This window comes from Aquarana catesbeiana, linkage group LG05 (genome assembly GCF_042186555.1).
Source record: "Aquarana catesbeiana isolate 2022-GZ linkage group LG05, ASM4218655v1, whole genome shotgun sequence".
NCBI classification, from domain to species: domain Eukaryota; kingdom Metazoa; phylum Chordata; class Amphibia; order Anura; family Ranidae; genus Aquarana; species Aquarana catesbeiana.
The window spans coordinates 601830081-601853452 of record NC_133328.1 but is presented as its reverse complement, the minus strand read 5'-3'; the positions used below and the strand labels follow the sequence as shown (position 1 = coordinate 601853452).

The 23372-nt window shown below is 42.6% G+C and overlaps 1 protein-coding gene across 1 annotated transcript in view; it reads right to left on the bottom strand.

The window, feature by feature from the left end:
* TAF2 (TATA-box binding protein associated factor 2) overlaps positions 1-23372 on the bottom strand; it is a 164737-nt gene that overhangs the window by 109476 nt on the left and 31889 nt on the right. The window contains exons 11-12 of the mRNA XM_073632181.1: positions 17984-18119; positions 650-804 (exon numbers count right to left, since the gene is read on the bottom strand). Coding sequence (XP_073488282.1) covers positions 650-804; positions 17984-18119 — 291 coding nt within the window. The remainder of the gene's footprint in view (positions 1-649; positions 805-17983; positions 18120-23372) is intronic.

Below are 23372 nucleotides of genomic sequence, written 5' to 3'. Positions count from 1 at the left end.
AGCGAGCCCAAGAACTGAGCAATTGATAGTCTCTGATCACTCAGTTCTAGGTGTAGAGCTGGTACGGGACAGCTGCAGCATCAGATCGAGTATATAGTATGTATATTTTTATATGTTTTTTATATGTATATATGTATATATTTTTTTATTCTTTTAATTCCCACACTTCTCTTTAAATTCATCTTGGCACCAAGGCATGCCAAAATTATACATTGAGCTACACGTTTCCTGCTCAATGTACAACACTATGAATGCAATGTTTCTTGCTGCAGAAGAGACCTGCCTGCATCAACTCTCGCTTAGTAGAAATGGCATCAAATATGCTGCATGGCAGGGTTTGTTTTTTTTTCCGCTTATCTACACCTCACCTAAAACCCACTGGTATGAACAAAGCTCCAAGACTGAATATTCAGATTCTTACATAAACTCATCCATGACTGTCACTCTTTAAAGCTCTGGCTGAAAAAAAGTTGCATGCCACCTTTCAAAAGTCTCACCGGAAAGGTCCCACAGAAGAGGGAGAGGCCAGCAGTTTCACAGGTTGTAACATTCACTTCTTTGGACTTCATTTCTACAGTGCTCCTTACCGTATCGCTGACATATGGCTGGCAATAATAACATCAGTAAAAAATTAGGATGAAAAGGATACACCCACTGCTTTATAAGAGGTTGGATGTCTTTTCCAGACACGTTGGAAATGGATTTCAGAAAACCAGATGTGGAAACCAACATCTGACTCCACATGTGGGACTGGAACTTCTGCGATGAAGCAGTGCTGGCCAGGCTTAAAAGCTTGTTGAAAACCTTGAGTGAGAAACAAAAAGGACAGCAGTCGTTAGGAGCCATGAAAACGCTACGCAGAACTGGGCAGCAACGTCAAAGGAAAGGAAAAATAAAATAAAAAAAAAAAATCACATCTGAAGTATGGCAGGGTACCATAACGAACATAATAAAGCAAAGGTGAATGAAAGACAGTTTATGTATCACATCTGTGCTCAGAAGAGCATCATCCCGATTCAGCTTTCAAGTTTATTGTATACAAATTCATTTTTCTCAACAATTAAATTTGTAAAAGGGTTCTTTATTCTGCAAAACAATGTATTGCTTTCTTTACATTACAAACTTAAAACAGTAAAAAGCCACATATGCACACTGGAGTCTTCTTGTCCATGTCTTCTCCATTTTGTTTCCAGTAGACAGTGCTGGATTTATACTCCCCCCCCCCCCCCCCAGCTAAGTGCCTGCATAGACAGCATACAGTACTAACTAAGGTTGCACTTATACTAGTATAGGTACCGATACCAAGCATTTGCCCAAGTATCGGTACTTGGGCAAATGCTCCGATGCTTAATCCGATACCTGGGCAGTAAGGGGTGATCGGTGTGGCACTGGTGGGTGAGTTACAATCACCGATCTCCCTGTATACATTTCAATAAAGCAACCGCTTCTCCTCCTCTCCCCCCTGCGGCTTTCAGCTGCTTTACTGAAATCTATACAGGGAGATCGGTAATTGTAACTCCGTCTGTCTGTCTGACTGTCCCCTGTATCCTCCTCCAGTCCCCTTCCATGCTCCGGTCCCACTCCGTGCTCCATCTGTCAGGATGGAGAGCGGAGGACAGAGCTGCTAAATGTCATTTATCAGCTCCTTCCTTTTCCAAATGAACAGAGTCAGTGATCACCATTTCTAACTGTCACTAAGCATGGTAAACTGCGTTTGCCATGCTTCCGTTTACGAATGGAGAGGAGCCGCTGGCTCCTGTCCATTCATTTCAGTGCAGCTGAGGCTGCAGAGAAAGGGACTGGGGGATTTCTGTCCTCAGTCCCTTTCCCTGTCTCAAAAGGGAGATGTCAGAGGTCTGTTAAGACCCCTTGATAACTCACCCAAGCCACCCCCCAAAAGGGCTAATAAAAAAACAAAAATAAACAAAAGAATTGTAATGAATAAATATTGAAAAGGTTAAATTGTAAAAATAACAAAAAAGAAAAGAAAAGAAAAACACACTGACACCGTCCACCCCCCCCCCCCCCCCCCAAAAAGAGAAAGGATTGTAAAAAAAAAAAAAAAATACTGACATTGTCCACGCGTCATCAGTGCTGCTTATTAGTGCCACTGTCACATGACATTAAAAAAAGCATCGGTAATCAGTATCAGCGAGTACTTGAAAAAAAGTGCAACCCTAGTACTAACATGAATCATATATCCTAATGGTGCACCAAAGTGAAAATTCTGGACCGAAACCAAAACTGAAAGTTCAGGATGCACTTGGCCAAAAACAGAAACGGACAGTTTTTAAAAATATATATATTTATATATAATTATATAACATTAAACTTTTTAATGAATAGCTTTTGAAGCACTTTTGCGTAAAAAAGAAACGCAAGAAAAGAAAAAAGCAACACTGCGCCAAAAATGCGGCAAGCAGAATTTTTTACACCGCAATGGAAGCCCAACGCCCCAGTGTGAACACATTCATGGAATTTAAAGGGAACCATTTTTCTTGAGCTTCTCTGGTGCTTTTTTTTTTTATTGCAAAAGCACTTTAAAAACTCAGTGTGAAAGCAGCCTAAATTCTATGTATGTCTTCACACTGGTCCGCTGCACCACCATTGAAATCGTGCCAAAAATGCACCCTTTGATGTGGTTTTTGAGTCACATGGTCTATGAAAATCACGGCAACATCGCACAGGTTTTTCGGTGGCCATTATCAGCAAAATGCCGATAACCCCATTTTCGGACGATATATCAATTCATCCCTAATATAACCATCCCCTAGATACAAGGGATGACAGCGATTTTTAAACCAATAAACAGTGAACCAAATGTGGTAAAATATGTAACTAACAAATCAAAATTCATAATATAAAATAATACACACGTGTGTGCTCAGTGTTCATAACAGTTCACTCTCCTTTCTGTGCAAAAAAGAAAGAAAGCTCCCAAGCCAGATGGATTCAAGCAGTGGGAAAATCCTAAAGATTTCTAGGTGACGATTATTCAGGTTTGTGACCTAAAGGATTGGGTTCCACCCCCTCCTGCCAACATCTCTCTACTAGATCTGTGATTGCTTCTTGGGCTTTTCAGGCAATTGTTTCGTAGGTTTTCAAGGCTGGCATCTTGTCTTTTGTTCACATGATCTCTTAAAGTTATTGTAAAATAGAAAATGCTATTAAACAAATTGAACAGACATGTCATACTTACCTGCTCTGTGCAGTGGTTTTGCACAGAGCAGCCCCGTTCCTCCTCTTCTTGGGTCCCCCGCTGCTGCTCTGGGCCTCTCCCCCTTGTCAAGTGCCCCCATAGCAAGCCATTTGCTGTGGAGGCACTCATGCATGCTCGCTCCCAAGCCAGCTCTATGCATCCCATTGAAGAGGTTTCCCTTCCCTACCTTCCCCATAGTCACAGAAGGCAGTAAGGGAAATCTCTGGTTGCCACAACAGTTACCAGAACTAGTGTCCTCTTTGGAAGATTTTCCCTCCCTTTCTGTTTTGGTTACCACTTAAAATTTGGGATTTTCTTTCCCATTCATGGTGAGAACAGTCACCAGGACACAGAGAGGGCCAATCTCCCTAACAGATAACAACATCAATTGGACAGGTTTTCTAAACCCTATCCATTTTACAAAAAAAATAATGTGGTGCCTTTAGTTTTGCCCCATGCAGAACCAAAAATAGCTATCTGTCATGAGTATCTTCCAAGACAGGAGAAAGGGCTGCCCCAACTTTAGACCTGGTTTCCTGAACCCCCAGGCCAAATAAAACCTGATATTCACTGATAAGTGAATCATTCTGTCCAGTGACTGATCCAACTTGCCCCACCATGACAAGATGTTGAGTTGAAGGGGTCTGGAGTGGAACTGGGCAATCCAGGAACTCTCATGCAGAAGCTGAGATTGGGGCACGTCTTGGCCCATAAAGTCTAGCAGTGCAGAGTTAAATTTCAGAAGAAAAACTCTGACTTGAACTGTATCTAGGGTAAGAGCCAAATACTCGTGTCAAGGAGTCCATTCCATCAATGACTTCTGAAGGCTCAGTACCCAACTGAACCTTTGCAAGGCCTGGGTGGCTTGAGCTACATTATGGGGATGCTCTGAGAGTGCAGCAAAGCTAGTACAGGGGCCAGAACTATTATTATTATTATTATTATTATACAGGATTTATATAGCGCCGACAGTTTACGCAGCGCTTTACAACAACATTAGGGCAGACAGTACAAGTACAATACAATTCAATACAGGAGGAATCAGAGGGCCCTGCTCGTTAGAGCTTACAATCTAGGAGGGAGGGTCAAGTTATACAAAAGGGTAATAGCTGTGGGGGATGAGCTAATGGAGAAAATAATGCAGTTGTTAGATGGAGGCAGGATAGGCTTCTCTGAAGAGGAAAGTCTTCAGGGATCGCCTAAAAGTGGATAAATTTGGAGACAGTCTGACAGATTGGGGTAGGGAATTCCAGAGGATGGGCGAGGCTCGGGAGAAGTCCTGGAGGCGGATATGGGAGGAGGTGATGAGGGAGCTAGAGAGCAGGAGATCTTGGGAGGAACGGAGATGGCGTTTAGGTTGGTATTTTGAGACTAGGTTAGTGATGTAGCTGGGGGCACAGTTGTGGATGGCTTTGTAACTTATTGTTAGTATTTTGAATTTAATTCGTTGGGCGAGTGGCAGCCAATGGAGGGATTGGCAGAGAGGGGTAGCAGACACTGATCGGTTTGTAAGGTGGATGAGTCTGGCAGCAGCATTCATGATGGACTGAAGGGGGGATAGTCTATTTAAAGGTAAGCCAATGAGGAGGGAGTTGCAGTAGTCGAGGCGAGAGATAACCAGGGAGTGAATCAGGAGCTTTGTAGTTTCACTGGTTAGAAAGGGACGTAGTTTAGAGATGTTGCGGAGGTTGAGGCGGCAAGCTTTGGAAAGTGATTGGATGTGGGGCTGAAAGGAGAGTTCAGAATCTAGGATAACACCTAGCACCCTGACATGTGGGGACGGGTGGATGGTTTTGCCATTGCTCTTCACAGAGAAGTCAGGGGAAGAGGCACGTGGGGGAGGAAATATTATAAGCCCGGTTTTGGACAAGTTGAGTTTGAGGAAGTGGTGTGACATCCATACAGATATGTCGGTTAGTAAGTTAGTGATGCGTGAGGAGACTGATGGAGTGAGTTGAGGGGTGGAGAGATAGATTTGTGTGTCATCAGCATAGAAATGATATTGAAAGCCATGAGAGGCTATCAGCTGACCCAGGGAAGAGGTGTAGATTGAAAATAAAAGAGGTCCAAGAACAGAACCTTGGGGGACCCCGACAGAGAAGGGAAGAGGAGTGGAGGAAGTAGAATTGTAAGTGACACTGAAGGTGCGTTGGGATAGGTAGGATGAGAGCCACTGAAGAGCACAGTCACGGAGACCGATGGAGTGAAGTTTTTTGAGGAGGAGGGGGTGGTCAACCATGTCAAAGGCAGCTGAAAGATCCAGAAGTAGGAGTACAGAATAGTGTCCGTTGGTTTTTGCAGTTAGTAGGTCATTTGTGAGTTTTAAAAGAGCAGTTTCTGTGGAGTGTTGAGGGCGAAATCCAGATTGAAGGGGATCAAGAAGGTTGTTTTTAATGAGGTGGTCACTCAGTTGGTTGTAAACCAGGCGTTCAAGGAGTTTAGAGGAAAAGGGGAGCAAGGAGATAGGGCGTAGGTTGTTAAGATTGGTAGGGTCCAAGGATGGTTTTTTGAGTATGGGAGTGACCAGTGCATGTTTTAGAGCATCGGGGAAGACGCCAGAGGTGAGGGAGAGATTGAAGATGTGGGTTAGAGAGTGTAGGATGGGGTCAGAGGGTGACCGTAGCATTTGAGAGGGAACAGGGTCCAGGGGACAGGTAGTTAGGTGGGCGATAGAAAGGAGTTTAGCAACTTCGTCTGGAGTAGTAGATTTGAATAGAGGTAGTGTCAGTTGTATCTGTTGACATGGGGTCTTAGCTGGGGGAGATACCTGTAGAGTGGAGATTTCATCACGGATTGTATCAATCTTGTTTTTGAAGTGATTAGCGATTTCCTGGGCAGTGAGTAAATCAGTGGGGGGAGGCGGTGGAGGACAAAGTAGAGAGTTGAAGGTAGAGAAGAGTTTACGGGGATTGGATGAGAAGGTATTAATAAGAGTTGTAAAATAGGTTTGCTTGGCAGTGTGGAGGAAAGAATAGTATTTTTGGAGGGCAGATTTGTATCGGTTGAAGTCTTTGAGAGACTTAGTCTTGTGCCACAGACGCTCAAGAGCGCGACTACGTTTTTTGAGAATTTTAGTGTCATCTGTTTGCCAGGGTTGTAGGGGTCGAGGCCTGATTCTGCGTGTAGTAAGGGGAGCGAGCTTGTCCAGGGTGGAGGACAGAGATTTATTGTAGATGGATATGGCTTGGTTGGGGCAGGACAGGGGGGAGATTTTGTCATAGAGGTGGTCGGTAGCAGAGTAGAGGAGAGAGGAGTTGAAGTTGCGAAAGTTTCTACGGGTGACGGTTAGGCGATTGGAGGGAAAGGTGGTGGAAGACAGGGGGAGAGAGAAACTAATAAGGTGGTGGTCGGAGAGAGGAAAAGGATTGTTTGAGAAGTTGCATGGAGTGCATAGGTAAGAGAATACAAGGTCAAGAGTGTTGCCATCAGAGTGAGTAGAAGCCTGTACCCATTGCTTCAGGTCAAATGAAGAGGTTAGACTAAGAAGTTTAGAAGTAGCAGGAATGTTTGTATTAGCAGGGATGTTGAAATCACCGAGAAGGATTGTGGGAATTTCCGAAGAGAGAAAGTAGGGTAGCCAGGCAGAAAACTCATCAAGGAAAGTCGATAATGGTCCAGGGGGCCGGTAGATCACAGCAATTCTTAGGGAAGTGGGAGAGAATAGACGTATACAGTGGGCTTCGAATGATGAGAGTGAAAAAGAGGGAGGAGGGTGAATAACCTGGAAGGTGCTCTGGGGGGATAGGAGGAATCCCACTTCACCTCCCTTGCGTCCATTAGGCCTGGGGGAGTGAGTCCAGTGAAGGCCACCCTGGGAGAGGGAAGCAGGAGAAGGGGTGTCATATTCGTGGAGCCAGGTTTCTGTGAGAGCAAGTAGATTAAAGGAATTAGTGACAAAGAGGTCATGAACAGCAGTGAGTTTGTTGCAGACAGAGCGGGCGTTCCAGAGGGCGCAGGAGAGAGTGAGGCTGGTGTTGGCAAGAAGAGGAATGGAGACTAGATTGTGTAGATTGCGACTACTGCCAGAGGGTGTAGGGTGATGGTGATGGGTGTGTTGGGCACAGTTAAATAAAGTGGGCCCAGGGTTTGGGGAAATATCTCCAGCGATTAGGAGAAGCAGAAGAGTGAGGGAGGTAATATGAGAATATGATTTGTATGAGGGGACATGCTTCAGTATCCTGGGGGGTATGTTAGCAAGTGGGCTTAGAGTTAGAAAGAGGTGATGAGTGCAGTAATAGGGGGAGGGGAGAAGTGAGGGTGATATGTACAGGTTGTGGGGTGGAGCAGAGGGATGTAGAAAAGAGAGTTTGAGGAGAGAGGCAGCAATTGTGAAAAGGAGGAGAGGTAAAGAGTGCATGTTTCAGAGAGGAAGATGATAAGATTAGGAAATGGGGTCACCTGCAGTCTTTTATAGTTTGCTTTGTGCAAATCGCTGAAGTGCAAGAGCGGAAGTGCCACTTATTTTAAGAACGCCACTTCTTTGGAAGAACCTCCTGTATGTGCAGCCCCCTGTATGTGTTCCCCCGTAAGGAAGGCCTTGTTTTTATACTGTGACTGTGTGTTGGGTGTGGGTTGAATCTGGCGATTAATCAATTAGGAGGGCATATTAGCAACACAGCTAGCAGGGCATAACTTTTTTAAACACTCACGTGTCGAGGACAAACCAAATGGCAGGGCCACAAACCGGAAATGATAAGGGCCTACAGCAAAGTTAAAAGGTCAACGATGCCCTGGAAAAAGAGTCATGTACAGTATATATGCAGTTATTGATAGCCACAGGGGCCAAAAAGTTTCCCTGGTGAAGAGAGGCTATAGGACAGATGTTGGCAATTCCATATGGAGATCCAAGATGGGGTAGATGCCCTTTAAGTTTGGGAACAGAAAAATAGGTTTGAGGAAAACCCCTGCAACTTTGCCAACACAGGTACTGGGGCAAAGACTGTATGGAGAGCTGCTAATCTGTGCAGGGACAGAGGCTGATTCGAAGACATGAACCGAAAAGGGGGAGCGGGGGTTGGCTGTTGCAGTGGAATTCCACCTTGTAGTCCCTGGAAACTACCTCTTGTACTCAGGCATCAGAGATGCTGGCTGTCCACTAAGGCCAACAGATGATGCAATCCCCCCTACCCCAACTTTGGAAAGTGGGGGCAACTGAAGAAGAACATTAATCTGTGGGTTTGGGGGACTCAGAAGTCCAAGTTTTGCAAGTGAACTGGGCGCTTGGCTTGGGTTTGGATATTCTTGATGAGGGTGTCCAAAGTAACTCCAAAGAGAAGATGGCAGCAGACACTTTTTGCATGCCCAATAGTTTATTCAGAGTCCTCTGCATGTTTACTTACAGGAGACTCCTATGGAAAATGAGACAGGAGACTTCTAGAAACTCATCCACAAAATAGCTTAGAAACGCAGGCATGAGCTCTAAATTATTTGTAAGCAAAGGATCAGCTTGGAAGGAGACTGGATCCATTCACATGGCCTTAGTCCAGTCAACTGGATTTTAACAAACTAGTATCAAGGCAGGGCCTGACAGTGGAAATAAAGCATTGGAAAGAATCTCCATCAATCAATGGGATCCTTAAAAACAAAGGTGCGTTCTTCAAATGGGATCATCAGTGCTATGTTAAGGAAGGATACAAATCATGGTGGAAACAGCCCACTTAACAAAGGTGTCCTCAAAATGGATACAGATCTGCCAACCGCTTGGGAGGTGTGAACAGTTTGTCAGGAGTCTCTCAGTCTCCATTAAACAATGGTTGGGAACAGTGGGTACACCAGAAATGTCTTGGTGGTTCTAGGGATAGTTAAAAAAAACACAAAAAACTAACAAGTAACAGCACTGATAGAAGCTGCAGGCTGATCCTCTAGTTTAATAGTGGTGTGAAACTCCTCAGTAAGAGCCAAGATAGTCTCATCTACATAATGTCACAAAAACAATGTACAATGTGGGGTATCTGGGACTATTTAAGCATATTGAGCAACACATCCACTATTCCCAATAAAAAGTAAAACATTTTTACATAGATTAAAACAAAGGAAAACTGGCTAATAAAACAGTAGTGTTGTTTATGTCACATTGATACAGTTTTAATGGTAGACAAAGTGTTACTAAACCCACAACAGTAACATCTGTCTGCATACGCAGAATAGCATGCTTGTTATACTCACTGTGGAACTTAAGGGGTTAATCCTCTGTATTGTGTAAAAAGGCTCTTTGACGCTATATGGACAGATCCTTCCTCCTGCACTGTCTATCTTGGCAAGGCCATATAATATAGTGAGGGTAGCCGTCCTGCACATGCTCAGTTTTGTCTCTAATACTGGAGAGAACATTTCCTGTTTCAGTTGTTCAGGTCACATGATATTGACATCACACATGTGGGCATGTATACAGGCTGTATTGGAAATCTCCTTCTACCTGAAAACTCAGCACTGGACAAACTGTGCAGTTTATCATGTGACTGTGGTATACAGATCAGCAAAAAAGGTATATAGTGGCAGTATTTTAATGTAAAATGAAGATTTATAAGCTATGGGCACTGTGGGGGAGGGGGAGGTGGGGCAGAGGAACTAATTTCATATTACTGGGTTTAGTAACACTTTAAGAACTCAATTAACATAGTACAAGCAGGTCTGGAAATGCCACAATGAACAGCCTACCCAGTGCCTGAAGATCACATTCTGGGCAAGCCCGCAATCATCTGTTCAGCAAGGCCTGGGTAAGGCCTCCAAAGCTACTCCTGCTGAGGATACACCAATCCAGGTAGTGGTGTAGAGAGACCAGCTCAAGCAACTTGGAGAAGAAATTTTGAATGAAAAAAAAAGTAAAAAATCTTGAAGAAAAACAGAATAGCCGTCAAAAACTAGACTATTCTCAGCAGACCAGTGAAAAGACATACATCCTCCAAAAACACTAGCAAAAACCCGAGACAGGCTGGGAGTAGGAGGGGTTATACTGGGCTGCCCACTAGTATTTTGTCTGCCAGTGTCCAATTCCTCCTACAGGCAGCAGTATTACCCAAAAGTCTCTGAAATCAGGAGTCCTTCAGTGAACGGGAATAAAAGGGCACAGCACCTTTGATGAAAATGAGTGGACTGCTGTTTAAATTATATGCACACCCTAAAAATGAACCTTTTTTTTTTTGCTCTTTTGGTCTGTTAATATATGACTGAAAGGGTTTTGTTATTAGTTCGATAGGTTGTATAAATACCTGTTGATTGTGATAGAAATTCAGTCTCTCCTGTGCACCTTCCTTTTGTTGAACCCTTTGGGTCCACTTGGCTATTTAGTAGAATAGGGGGATATAGTCCTGAATTATGAACTGCACCATATTGAGTTGTTGAATCCCAGGTATACTTTATTGGGTTTTATTACCCTTACTTTTATATACTTTTTTTCCCCCTTACTTCAGACATCCCCTTTATATACTCCTGGCATGACTTGTATGTTTTGCCACTGAATGATCCCAGTGTGAGACGCTCAGGGCCCTTCTGGGGGACCAGGTGGCGTGGTTTTACTGGGCGACGATGGTGGATGATGATCAATTAATTTTAATAGTGGCCGCTCTTGGCGTTTTGCCCTTGCTGGATGATATGCAATCTATTAAATTTCTATAACCTTTGTATTTTATGGATATCATTGTACATTTTTTAGTACCAAAAATAATTATAACTATATTGTAGAAAAAAGTGTGCCATCCTCCATCTACTTTGCCCCTGATGAAAGAAAATACCCATTTCTAAAATGTGTCCACATCAAGAGGGTATTTACTTACACCAAGTCTTTGTCTACTTACAGACTATTCAGCCATTGTTGATAGATTTTAAAGAAGTATAAAATATGTTGTTGCCTGTCGGTATATTTTAACATTATGTAATAAAGTACTGATGGCCTTTTATCCTAGTATTATGATTAACAGTTCCCTTTAAAAGGCCCATTTTGTGGGGGTATCTCCTTTGGTACATATATTGTTTGGGATGTTGGCAATGCCTTGGGTGTCTTTATTGGTGGATATACAAAATGTAGTATTATCACAAGCATTACTACTGACCCCGTCTAGTTTATCTCTACAAAACCCTTACCCATTACGTTATAGTAAGGAGGGGGTTCTGTAGTCCTGCCTTATGGCCAGTACACACGGTCTGAAAATCGGACAAGCTTTTTTTTTTTTTTTGCATGCTAGTCGCATATCGAAAAATGGAGAGGTTACTAAAGTTACGAAAATTCTCATACAACAGAATAAAAAACATCAGAAGTGATTTAGGCCCCTTTCACACTGAGGCGCTTTTCAGGTGTTTTAGCGCTAAAAATAGTGCCTGTAAAGCGCCTCTCATGCCTCCCCTGTGTAAAAGCCTGAGTGCTTTCACACTGGGGCCATGCGCTTGCAGGACGGGAAAAAGAGTCCTGCAAGCAGCATCTTCGGAGCAGTGTATACACCGCTCCCAACCTGCCCTTCCCATTGAAATTAATGGGTAGCGCTGCCAAAGCGCCTGCAAAGCGATTCGGCAGCGCCGCAACACGGGTGCTTTTAACACTTTCTTCGGCCCCTAGTGAGAGTTAAAAGCTCCCCGCTAGCGGCCGAAAAGCGCCGTTAAACGACAGGAAAGTGCTGCTAAAACTAGTGGCGATTTACTGCTTCCCCCCCCCCCCCGCGTGAAAGTAGTCGTAATGTGTTGTAGAGTATTTGTATTGTATTTTTGGACGAAAACTATACTGTACTGAAAATCGTATCATCTGGTATCGTACGAGGGAAATTTTCATGCTTGTCCGATGGAATATTGGATGAACTGTCATGATCGGCTCTCGAAAGCTCTGTGCTAACGATCTGATTATCGTATGATCGATTCGAAAACTGCATTTATCGTACGATTTTCAGATCGTGTGTACAGGCCATTAGGATGGCAAAGCTTCTCCACCTTAAATAAAGAAAGTGTTCTTACCCTAGGGCAGGATGTTTCTTATTAAAAGGATTACCAGGTAAAAATAAACGAAAAAAAAAACAAAAGGGCTGAAAAAAAAAGGGAAACCAATGCAGCCACCACATCTATGGACTTAAAAGATAAAACATTACATTTTTTTGCTCTTTGGTTTAGGTATATATTAGCGTGTATTGTTCTTATTTCATAAGATTTCTCTGTTTCTTAGGGATTCTGCAACCTGACTGTACCTCTTTCCTGCGTGCACTCTGGGCCAGTGTCAATAGTGTGTTCCATTTACTTTGGATGTATTTCTAATGTCTGGGTAGGAGGGTGAGGTGCTCAGCAGTTGTTAAATCATCCTGTTATTGGTGCCTGCTTTTTATTCTTTCCTCTGCTCCAATAGCAACCCTGTCTACTACAACCCTTATTTTTTTGTCGATCCATTAAACACCTTCATAAGAAAGTGTGCACTCTGGCAGCCAATGACACCTCCTTTCGTTCACTACAGAATCCAAAACAGGAGAGTTTAGAAATTACAAAAGTGCTAGCCATGTGGAATTAGAGAGCGAGGCATCTGTCTACATGGTATGCCGATTCCAGACAAGTTCCCAGCAGACATCAGAGCGCTGCTTGTGAAGAGAAGGGTAAGGCTGATATACCAGCCATCTATAAATCAGAATACTGCAAAAGACATACTTTACACTTGCGTCACGAACAGATGAAAGCCTTGAAGAATTGCAAAGATGTGTGAAATATGGCAAAGCCAAGCAGATGTATCATCCTGAAGAGGTTTACATCTTGGCCAGGCAATGTGTTATCACCTCTAGTCCTAAGTGTTGAGAACACGGAAATCACAACTAAACAGAACTTTTAATGAGATTAAACAAGAGTGCTCTCAGCTTCTTACGTATACTTACACCGATCAGCCATAACTTTATGACCACTGACAGGTTAAACAAAAGATTGATTATCTTGTTTTAATAGCATCTAAAAGTCAGTGGGATATATTAGGCAGCAAGTGAACATGTTGTCCCTGAATGTGATGGGTTGAAAGCAGAAAATATAAATAAATGAGCATTGCAGTTTGTTGTGTATGGGGCTGCACAGCCGCAGACCGGTAAGGATGCCCTTGCTGACAAGTGTCCACAGCCAAAAGCACCTACAACAGACATATGAGCATCAGAACTGGAACACAGAACAATGGAAGAAGGTGGTCTGGTCTGATGAATCACATGTTCTTTTGCATCATGGAGATGACTGGTTGTGTGAGCGTCGCTTACATAGGGAAGAGATGGCACCAGAATGCAGTATGTAAAGAATGGGGGAAGGCAGTGTGATGCTTTGGGCAAAGTTCTGCTGGGAAACCTTGGGTCTTGCCATTCATTCGGATGTTATTTGACTGCCCACCTAAACATTGTTGCTGACCAAGTATAACCTTTCAAGAAAACCATATTCCCTGATGGTAGAGGCCTCTTTCAGCAGGATAATGTGCTCTGCCACACTACAAAAATGGATCAAGAATGGTTTAGGGAACACAACAAGCAGTTTGTGGTGTTGACTTGGCCTCCAAATTCTTCAAATCTCAATCCATTGAATATCTGTGGGATGTGCTGGAAAAACAAGTCCGATCCATGGAGGCTCCACCTCAAAATTTACAGAATCAGCTACTGACAGCTTGGAGTCGTATACCACAGCATACAGTGGATATAAAAAGTCTACACACCCCTGTTAATATGTCAGGTTTCTGTGATGTAAAAAAATGAGAGAATGATAAATCATTTCAGAACTTTTTTCTGCTTTTAATGTGACCTATTGTACAACTCAATTGAACAACAAACTGAAAGGGAAATAAAAAAAAAAAAATTAAAATAATGTGGTTGCATAAGTGTGCACACCCTCTTATAACTAGGGATGTAGAATTAAGCAATCACATTCAAACTCATGTTAACCGGTTGCCGACCAGCCGCCATCATTATACTGCAGCAGGTCGGCTCTCCTGCGCAAACCGTCATAGGTGTAGGTCAGTCTTTGCATAGTAGTGCGTTCCCGCAGGTCCAGCAGACTCTATGTCCGTCGGCGACCTGCGATTGCAGTGTACAGAGGCAGAACTGCCTATGTAAACAAGGCAATTCCCCGTTCTGCCAGATGACATGTCAGAGATCTTCTGTTCCCATTGATAGGTAATAGTGATCTCTGTCATGTCCCTGGTAGCCCATCCCCCCTACAGTTAGAACACACCCAGGGAACACACTTAACCCCTTGAACGCCCACTAGTGTTAACCCCTTCCCTGCCAGTGTCATTTTTACATTGATCAGTGCATTTTTATAGCACTGATCAATGCAATAATGTCACTGGTCCCCAAAAAGTGTAATCTGGGGTCAGATTTGTCCGCCGCAATGTTGCAGTCCCGCTAAAAATCGCAGATCGCCGCCATTACCAGCTAAATTCCAGCTAAAGCCTAACTAGTCTTAAAAAAAAAAAAAAAAAAAAAAAAAAGAAAAAAAAAGAAAAGTCCCTAAATCTATCCCATTATTTGTAGACGCGATAACTTTTGCGCAATGTGTCAAAATTGTCCGACCTGTCCGCCATAATGTTGCTGTCACAATAAAAATCGTAATAATAATAATAAAAATGCTATAAAACTATCCCCTATTTTGTAGACGCTATAACTTTTGCACAAACCAATCAATAAACGCTTATTGCAATTTTTTTTACCAAAAATATGTAGAAGAATACATATCGGCCTAAACTGAGGAAAAAAGTAGTTTTTGTATATATTTTTGGGGGATATTTATTATAGCAAAAAGTAAAAAATATTGCTTTTTTTCATAATTGACGCTATTTTTTTGTTTATAGCGCAAAAAATAAAAAACGCAGAGGTGATCAAATACCACCAAATGAAAGCTCTATTTGTGGGGAAAAAAAGGACGTCAATTTTGTTTGGGTGCAACATCGCACAACCGCGCAATTGTCGGTTAAAGCGACGCAGTGCCGAATCGCAAAAAGTGCTCTGGTCAGGAAGGGGGTAAAATCTTCCGGGGCTGAAGCAGTTAAACGTGGAAAAAGTTCTGAAATGATTTATCTTTGTCTCATTTTTTTTTTTACATCACAGAAACCTGACATTTTAACACAGTGTGTAGACTTTTTATATCCACTGGACTTTCAGAGGTCCAGTGGCATCCATGCCACGACGGGTCAAGACTACTTTGGCGGCAAAAGGGGGACTTACACTATAGTAAGTGGGTGTTCATAAAGTTATGGCTGATCAGTGAACTTCACCATAATTGCTATTTTAAAATGCTTCAATTACAGAAAAAAAGATTTAGATCTGCCAGAAATCCAGTGCGCACCTAGCTCCATGTAAGGAGCAGACAATACTGCCCTCTGCTGCACTGAAATCCCAAGAAGCGTCGTCATTCCTGTCTGATCTCCCTTGCTGGACTACAGAACACCTCCTCCTTTTGTAATGGCGATAAACATGGGGGAGGTCCAGCAGGGACTATCAGACAGGGTAGATGACACTACTTAGGATTTCTGTGTAGTGGAGGCAGTGTTAGCAGCACACTAAAGAAAGATAGGAGCACACTGGATTTCTGGTGGGATTCAAAAGTATTTTGCAGTACTTGCAGTGTTTGTAAAGAGGAAAAACATGGGTAAACGTGCATGTATTGCAGAGATGATGTACATGTATTTTTTTTTTTATTATTAATACTTTGCCCTGACATACACTTGATATAAAACCGTTTGGTTATTAAATCATCCTGAGTCTGCTGAGTGGACAAGGAATGAGTAGCACATCACACAATGTTTCATTATCATTAAAACAATTTGAGATTTAATAACAGCACTGTGCAAAGATAGGGCTTGCCTAGCTAACACTTAGTCTGAGTATTGCTGTGCAGGACCTTATGAGAAGCTAATACAAGGACAGATTCAGGTACTTATGCTAGCTGTAATTAAAATAAATGAAATTATTTTTGAACAAATATATAACTGAATTCAAATATAATTCCAGCTAAAGCCTAACTAGTCTTAAAAAAATACTCCCTCCCCCCTCCATACACCAACTAACCTGTGTAAAAAATATATACACTTACCCAATTTCAGCACGCTGATCCAGTCACATGATCCGGTTCCCCTACGTCAGCCAGCGGCAACTGGAGGAGGGAGGAGGGACTGCTGACAACAGCTGGGCATCCTATGGGTGATGTCATGGCTCCCAGTCATTTCAGGCACCCTCTCCATTCTCCTGCAGCCGCCAGCTGCCTGACACAGGTGACCAGGTGACCAGACCAGAGCAGGCTGAAAATAGGCAAGTATACACATCATTTTTTTTTATACAGGTTATCTAGTATAGGTGTTAGGGGGGGGGGGGGCACATTTTTAAGACTAGAACAGAGTGGCCCCGAACCTCCTCTTCTCTGGCCCCCCACCGGAACTCCCATCTCCCCACTCTGCTGAGTGCCTGCATAGAAAGCCACCTTCTATGGGGGCACTTGTGTGGACTCCCTCCTGAGCCATGCGGTCTGTGTCTATTGACACAGACAAATGGGACTCGCCAACCCCCACTGCTCTGTCACTGGCTTTGATTGACAGCAGTGGGAGCCAATGGCTCCCACTGCCTCAGCAAAGCCTATGAGACCAGGAAGTGAGGAAGAGAATTGTAGACGTGCACAGCACTGGATCTTATGAGGGATCAGGTAAGTAAAATGGGGAGTGAGTAGGGATACGAATGCCTAAACATTTACTTTAACGCAAGGAAAGCATTAAGGTAAAAAACAATTAGGCTTTACGACCACTTTAAATGTTAGTCTTTTAAACTTTAAAAGATTATCCTTTTAATTTTAATTTTATTCCGTAAGTTTTTTGGTTCTGCGTAACTTCTGCATACATTCAGCTATTAAAACCATTCAACTTTTAAAATGTTCAACTTTTTTTCTACTATTTATACTTTTTAAAATATTAGGCTTTTTAACACTTTTTTTTTAAACTGAAGTGAATGAGAGCATGCTTCAAATCCTTAAAATCTTCTTCTGCTCCCAAAAGTTTCAGCTCCTTCATACTTTCACCTACAGACGCCAAACAAACTTTAAAATGTTCACAAAATATTCAGATATCTGGCTATATCTTTTCAGTTTGATATCTTTTACAGTTTTTGTGAAAAAGTTTAAGTTTAAGTTTAAGTTTAGTGATCATTTCAGGAAATTTTATCGATTAAACAGTGTCTATTGGGCTGCTTAGAGTGGAAGATGTCATACATAGAGCACAGAGCCTTAAAAAAAATTATAGTTCCTTCTCTATAAATTGCTCTCACGCCCACAAGATCTACTTGTCATACACGATTTATACATCAAAACGTAGGTATTTTTGTCTAGTTTCAGGCAACGTGCTCAGTTTTGTGATACGCCTTTTACTTTTGGCTGGTTGAGCTTCCAAATGACAAGAGTTCTACACTTCCATTGACTGTCCTGTATAAAATTCTTCACATTTCCTAGCGAAACGCACAGCCAACTTCTTTTTTAAATCGCTGACATGCCCACATTTTTAAGTTTATCAACATAAATTTTATACCGACACGTTCACAAAGGCCGTGTGTCTCTAACGGTGAAGTCGCTGTTTCGATAGCATGTACTGTTGTGGTTTTATAAAGGCTTGTTTGAAGGGTTCTCTCACACTGTCTCTCACTCAGGCAGCTAGCAGTTTTTTAGTGTGTTCAGGGAACAGGCAGCTAGCAGATACGGAGATGCTATTCAGCAATCTCACATATTTTCTCCAGGAAATGCATTTTCTAGTTATGTTTTAAATACCTGCTGATAAATGCAATTTTCAAGGTCTTAAAAACCATACCATCAGAACAGGGCACTTACCTGCAGCATAAACTCCATACTGATGCGGTTTTCTATCAGTCTCATGACCAGGTGGGCCTTGCACTGAAACATGTTGAAATACTCCCAGGACAAAGTATGAGGGTGTTTTATGGAAAAATGAAGGTGAGAAGATGGACTGTAAATACAAAACAAAAAAAGATGTAATACTATTCTAAGAACAAATATCCCAAAATGTCCTTTTCATGCAGTACACAAATTTAATAAAACATCATAAATGTTGTAACAGAGAAAGACATAGGAAGAGATTTACTAAAACTGGAGAGTGCAAAATCTGGTGCAGCTCTGCATAGAAACCAATTAGGTTTTATTGTCAAAGCGTAACTGAACAAGCTGAAGTTAGAAGCCGATTGGCTACCATGCACAGCTGCACCAGATTCTGAGTGCTCCAGTTTTAGTAAGAAATAATGGAAACTCAAATGATTCGTTCCACAACCATTTATTCATAGGTCCTTCAGTTTATAGTCCATATAAAAAGATTATAGCAATGTGATAGGTTGTGTAACCATAAAACGTCCATCCACAAATTGAAGCCTCCACAAGGGGATTAGAAGCAGGAGCTACAAAGTATAAAAGAGAAGAGAGGCGCCTGTAAGTGTAGCAATATGCTGCTAAATGTTGTACCTTTATTAAATGTAACCATATTGCTACACTTAGAGGCGCCTCTCTTCTCTTTTATACCCAGTTGTGACTTGACGCTACTTGTATATCAAGACATCGCTTGTATATCAAGTAAAAATTTATTTAAAAATATTGCTTGTCTTGCAAAACGCTCTCAAACCAAGTTACTCTCAAACCAAGGTTTTACTGTATTAGACAACATTCTAAAGTGAGAACTTTCCCAAAAATGAGACATCTTTACTGACTTTATCAGACAATGTTTCCTAAAGTGCAAGGAAGGTATCACTTGTGGTACAGCAGATGACACTTAGGGGTTCTTCAGGATTTATATGCATAGAAACATGATCACTTTATTATGAGTTACCAGCGACGACGGGCACAAGAGAGAGAGTGGTTGAATGAGAGTCCCTGGACACTAAGTAGATGTAAAACAAGTCTCTGAAATCCCCTATAAGCATTAACATGATCATGTCATTTTAAAACTTGTTTTCAATCTTCATTATAGTAGTTCTAAAGGCATAAAGGTTGTTTTTTTTTTTTTTCTTTACCTTAAAAGAGAAGTATGGGATTCTCTTTTGTTAATCATACTTACCTAGCTGTATGCAGCATCAGTCCCGAGACTCAGAACCGAGCGATCAAAGCACCACCGGTTGCTCAGTTCTCACAGCTCCCTGAGCAGAGAGCTGCTGACTGTCACTCACCAGCTTTCTGCTCTGTACCCCCTCACTCACTGGAGCACTTTCTTTCTTTTCTTTCTTACATTGTCCCTTTAAAAACAGAAAAATTCTGATCACTTTTATTGCTGTCACAAGGAATGTAAACATCCCGTGTGACAGTAATAGGTGGTGACAGGTACCCTTTATGGAGGGATCAGGGGTCTAAAAGACCGCAAATCCCTCCTTTGCACTTAAAAGTATTCAGATCGGCAAAACTGGCGATTCTGAATATTGTAATTTTTTTTAATCGGCGCCATTGGCAGCCGAGTAAACTGAAGGGATGCCGCCACTTCCGGGATTTTACATCGGAGACACGATCAGAGCTGAATCTGGCTGTTTGGGTCTCAGCCTACCCAGCAGGCGCGCCGGATCGTGTCCCCAGGTGGGAAGAGCGGCAGAAGGTGGCGGGGGGGGGGGGGGGGGGGGGGGGGGGGGGGACGACATCCCTTCCCACTCCTTAAGGATAACAGCCAAGCTGCTTTTAGCATATTCCCGATATAACCCCTTCAAGCCATGAACGCAAATTTGCGTACGGTCGGTGTGAAGGAGTTAAGGAGAACAAAAAAGCAAAGATGCCTTTACAAATCAATTTAAATCTTTCCAAAAGGAATACCTGATGATCCTTCCATAAGGCACTTCCTGTTATGAGGTGACCATTGTGTTCCTATGTTGCCTTCCTATCAAATACACCTCCAACCGAGGCTACAAGTGGCCATGCTGACACACATTGTGTAGGAATGGTAATGGTCTGCCATTATAACCACCAGGAAGCCAGCACAATGATGTGTAGCCACTGTTAGAGTGCATGCATTTATTTTAAACATTTTGGGTATGGCGCTTTATGAAAGGAATCAGATGATTTGATAAACGGCCACGCCCAAAGCGAGTGGGCATGACTACGGCCTGCTGACAGCCTTCTATCCGCTTTACTATCGCAACTGCATTCCATCCCAAGCCTTGTTGGGGAGAGTCGGTCCAACATCACTCCGTATTGGTTACGTCAGGGTTCAACCAGTGATCAGTCATCCCTTCCATTGGGTGGATGCCCATGCGACATCGGGCGCCTACACACCTTTTGGCTGCCCCCAGCACCGACCCTGATATACCTGCCGAGGTTTGGGAGAGATCAAGGTTCATAATTAAGCATGATGTTTAACATTGTTTGTTCGTTGGCCATATTTTAACCCTTTCCATTCTTGGAATTCTTTGACTTCACAATAAATCTTTTAATCACAAAACGTGGCACAGACAGCTTTGACTTTTCCAAAGTACGCCTCAAGTGGTTTGTAGACATCACCTCCAGCACTGGATTAAGAGGAATCTTGTTGTTTGCTCTTTTGCACAATACCATCCCTGGTGTTTTGGTTCCACTCTAGGTGCAGAGGGCTAACATTCATTACACAGACTGCCATTTGTTGGTTCTCCAAACAGTGCCTGAACTTTTTAGGAGTACAACTGCAAACCAAGCATTTTGGTCTCAATGCTTACTTGCCAACTGCAAGCCAAGCTTCTTGAGGTCAGTAAGTGAGTGAAACCAGCAGTGCCGCCTTTCAAACTCTGCAGACCAAGTTAAAATTTCTGCAGCCACAAAGCTGCCTGTTTTTACTGCTGGTGTGAAGGAGCCCTGAGCCACGTCAACTTTATGTTAGTGCAGGGAAACTCCAACCCTTGTGATTTCTACACTTGTTCCAGGTCAGTGTTTCAAAATATGGAAGCTAGAATCAGACAACTTGTACATTCAGGAGGAGGCCAGCAATGACAGCCCCTATATTTCCCTCAGCACAGGTTTATATTAAAGTTATGACTTCCTTAGATATATCACCCATACGTAAACGGAAAAATATTAATAACTATTATTTTTGTGTTAAGGTCCCCTTACTAACAAGGGCACCATTGTTCTATTCATTTTAGTATACTAGTCCTTTAAGTCCCAGCCATGCCAACATATGTACTTAAATGGCTCTTAGCAGAGGGATTAATGGAATATTTTTTCTCTTGGCCTTCTTAGCTGTGAGGCAGAACTGGTGAAAGTCTGTTCATTTGGGTCAGTTATGTTGGAAAACTTCCAACGGTGACTTGTAAACAGGCAGCTATGAACAAACTGGATTATTTATGCCTTTACTATGCTGCCTAAATAAAGATTAATGTATAACTGCTGGAAAATTCATATAGGAATAACACCCCCTCCAAATAGCACATCAACAGACGTCTTTCTGAAGGAACAGATTTAATGGCAATTACCAGTCAGGCATTAATGTGTCACATTAGGTAATATTCCAGAAATCTCTAGACAGTCCTATCAACCATACCAAATATATGTAAATGCGCTTCTTCTACATCAACCATGAGCACTGTAGGTGCTGGTCTGCGAGGGGAGCCCAGGAACCTGCAAACCTCACACTCCAAACCTTTGCTGAATTTTTTTTCTACCCCCCCCCCCCCAACAGTCCAGCATACCAATTTTATCTCAAAAATGATTAAGCAATGCTTAGAAAATAATGAATGCAACATAGTGCTAGGCTGTTTACAAGAATGAAGCCATTTGAAACCAAGAGCCATGGATTGGAGGGTTTGCCTACAAATAGCAAATTGATTGTTTTTTTTCTTATCAAGTCTGGGGGTGAGGTGGGTTGGATGGGGGGGGGGGCACTGTGCACCTTTTCTGGGGCTCCAGTAAAGTATAACATATGAAGTGCTGGCTTTTTGACTCAGATAAATTCCAGGTATGATCATTTCTACATAGCTACATTGGTCCAGCTTGGATCATTATAAGTATGCATGTGTCATACCTGTGGGACTTCTACTACAGTGATGTATGAGCACCATTCAGGTTAAAACTCGTACACACTATAAGAAAATCTGGCAAAATTTTTGTCTAAAGAATTGTCATACGATTTTCGTAGTGTGTACACAACTTTCGACAGCCAATTAGAAAATTCAGACTTTAAGTACGAAAATTCCTGGAGGAATAAACTCCAAAATTATTCTCGTAAGGGAACAGAACAAACGATTTTTGTTCAATGTGTACTGTTTTAGAACCGTAACACCTAATCTCCCCTCAAAAAAACCCATCCTCCCCTCCAACGGCCGGTGGAAACCTCCAAAGCAACTCAAAGAGGCCATCTACCTCTCTCTTAGTGTCTTTGAAGGGGAGGACGGGGTTTTCTAAACAGAAATTAGGTGTTAGGGTCCCCTTTTGGTACACTGGAGTGGGGGGAGGGTTCTCTGGGTGGGAGAGTTGCTTGGAAGTGATAGAGGGGTAGGGGGATGTATGGGGGCTGAAGTTCCCCCCTCCTTGGGTAGCTGCCTGACTCGGTCAATGGGTTTCTATTGTTTTTTGTACTTTTGATGTCCAATAAATTTTATTTTTTACTGCAATAGTAGCCTTTGAGGCGCTTTATCTTGGTGGGGGTTTTATAAATACATACAGTTCAATACTACAATAATAGCTACTGTAGCTGCTAGCCTAGGAAATGGTTTGTTTTAGACCACTTGGCCCAAACAAACTAACTATTGCAAGTAGGAAGCATGGAGATCAGCTTTAAAGTGAAAATATATATATTTTAGCGGGCTTTTAACCCCCGGCTAGCGGCCGAAGAAGGGGTTAAAAACGCCTGTGTTGCGATGCTTCGGAAGCACTGCCCATTTATTTCAATGGGTAGGGGCGTTTTGGGAAGATGCTGCTTTGCAGGAATTTTTCTAACGCCCCGCAAGCGCACCGCCCCAGTGTGAAAGCACTCAGGCTTTCACATCCGGGCAGCATGGGAGGCAGTTTTCAAGCATCTAAGGCCTCATGCACACAAGACGCTGTTAAACTCGTGTTCAGAGGCAGTTGGACACTTTTTTCAACTGCCCCTGAACTCATTCAATGTTATCCTATGTGTCCATGTACACAGTCTCGTTTTTTGGCGTTTTTAGGCAGTTGCGTTTAACCTCGTTTTTCAAGAAGCAAAAAAATGGGTTCAGATGCAAAAGTTTTCCACGTTTCAGACGCCAAACACGGCTAAACGCCGTTACCGGCGTTTAGCCGCGTT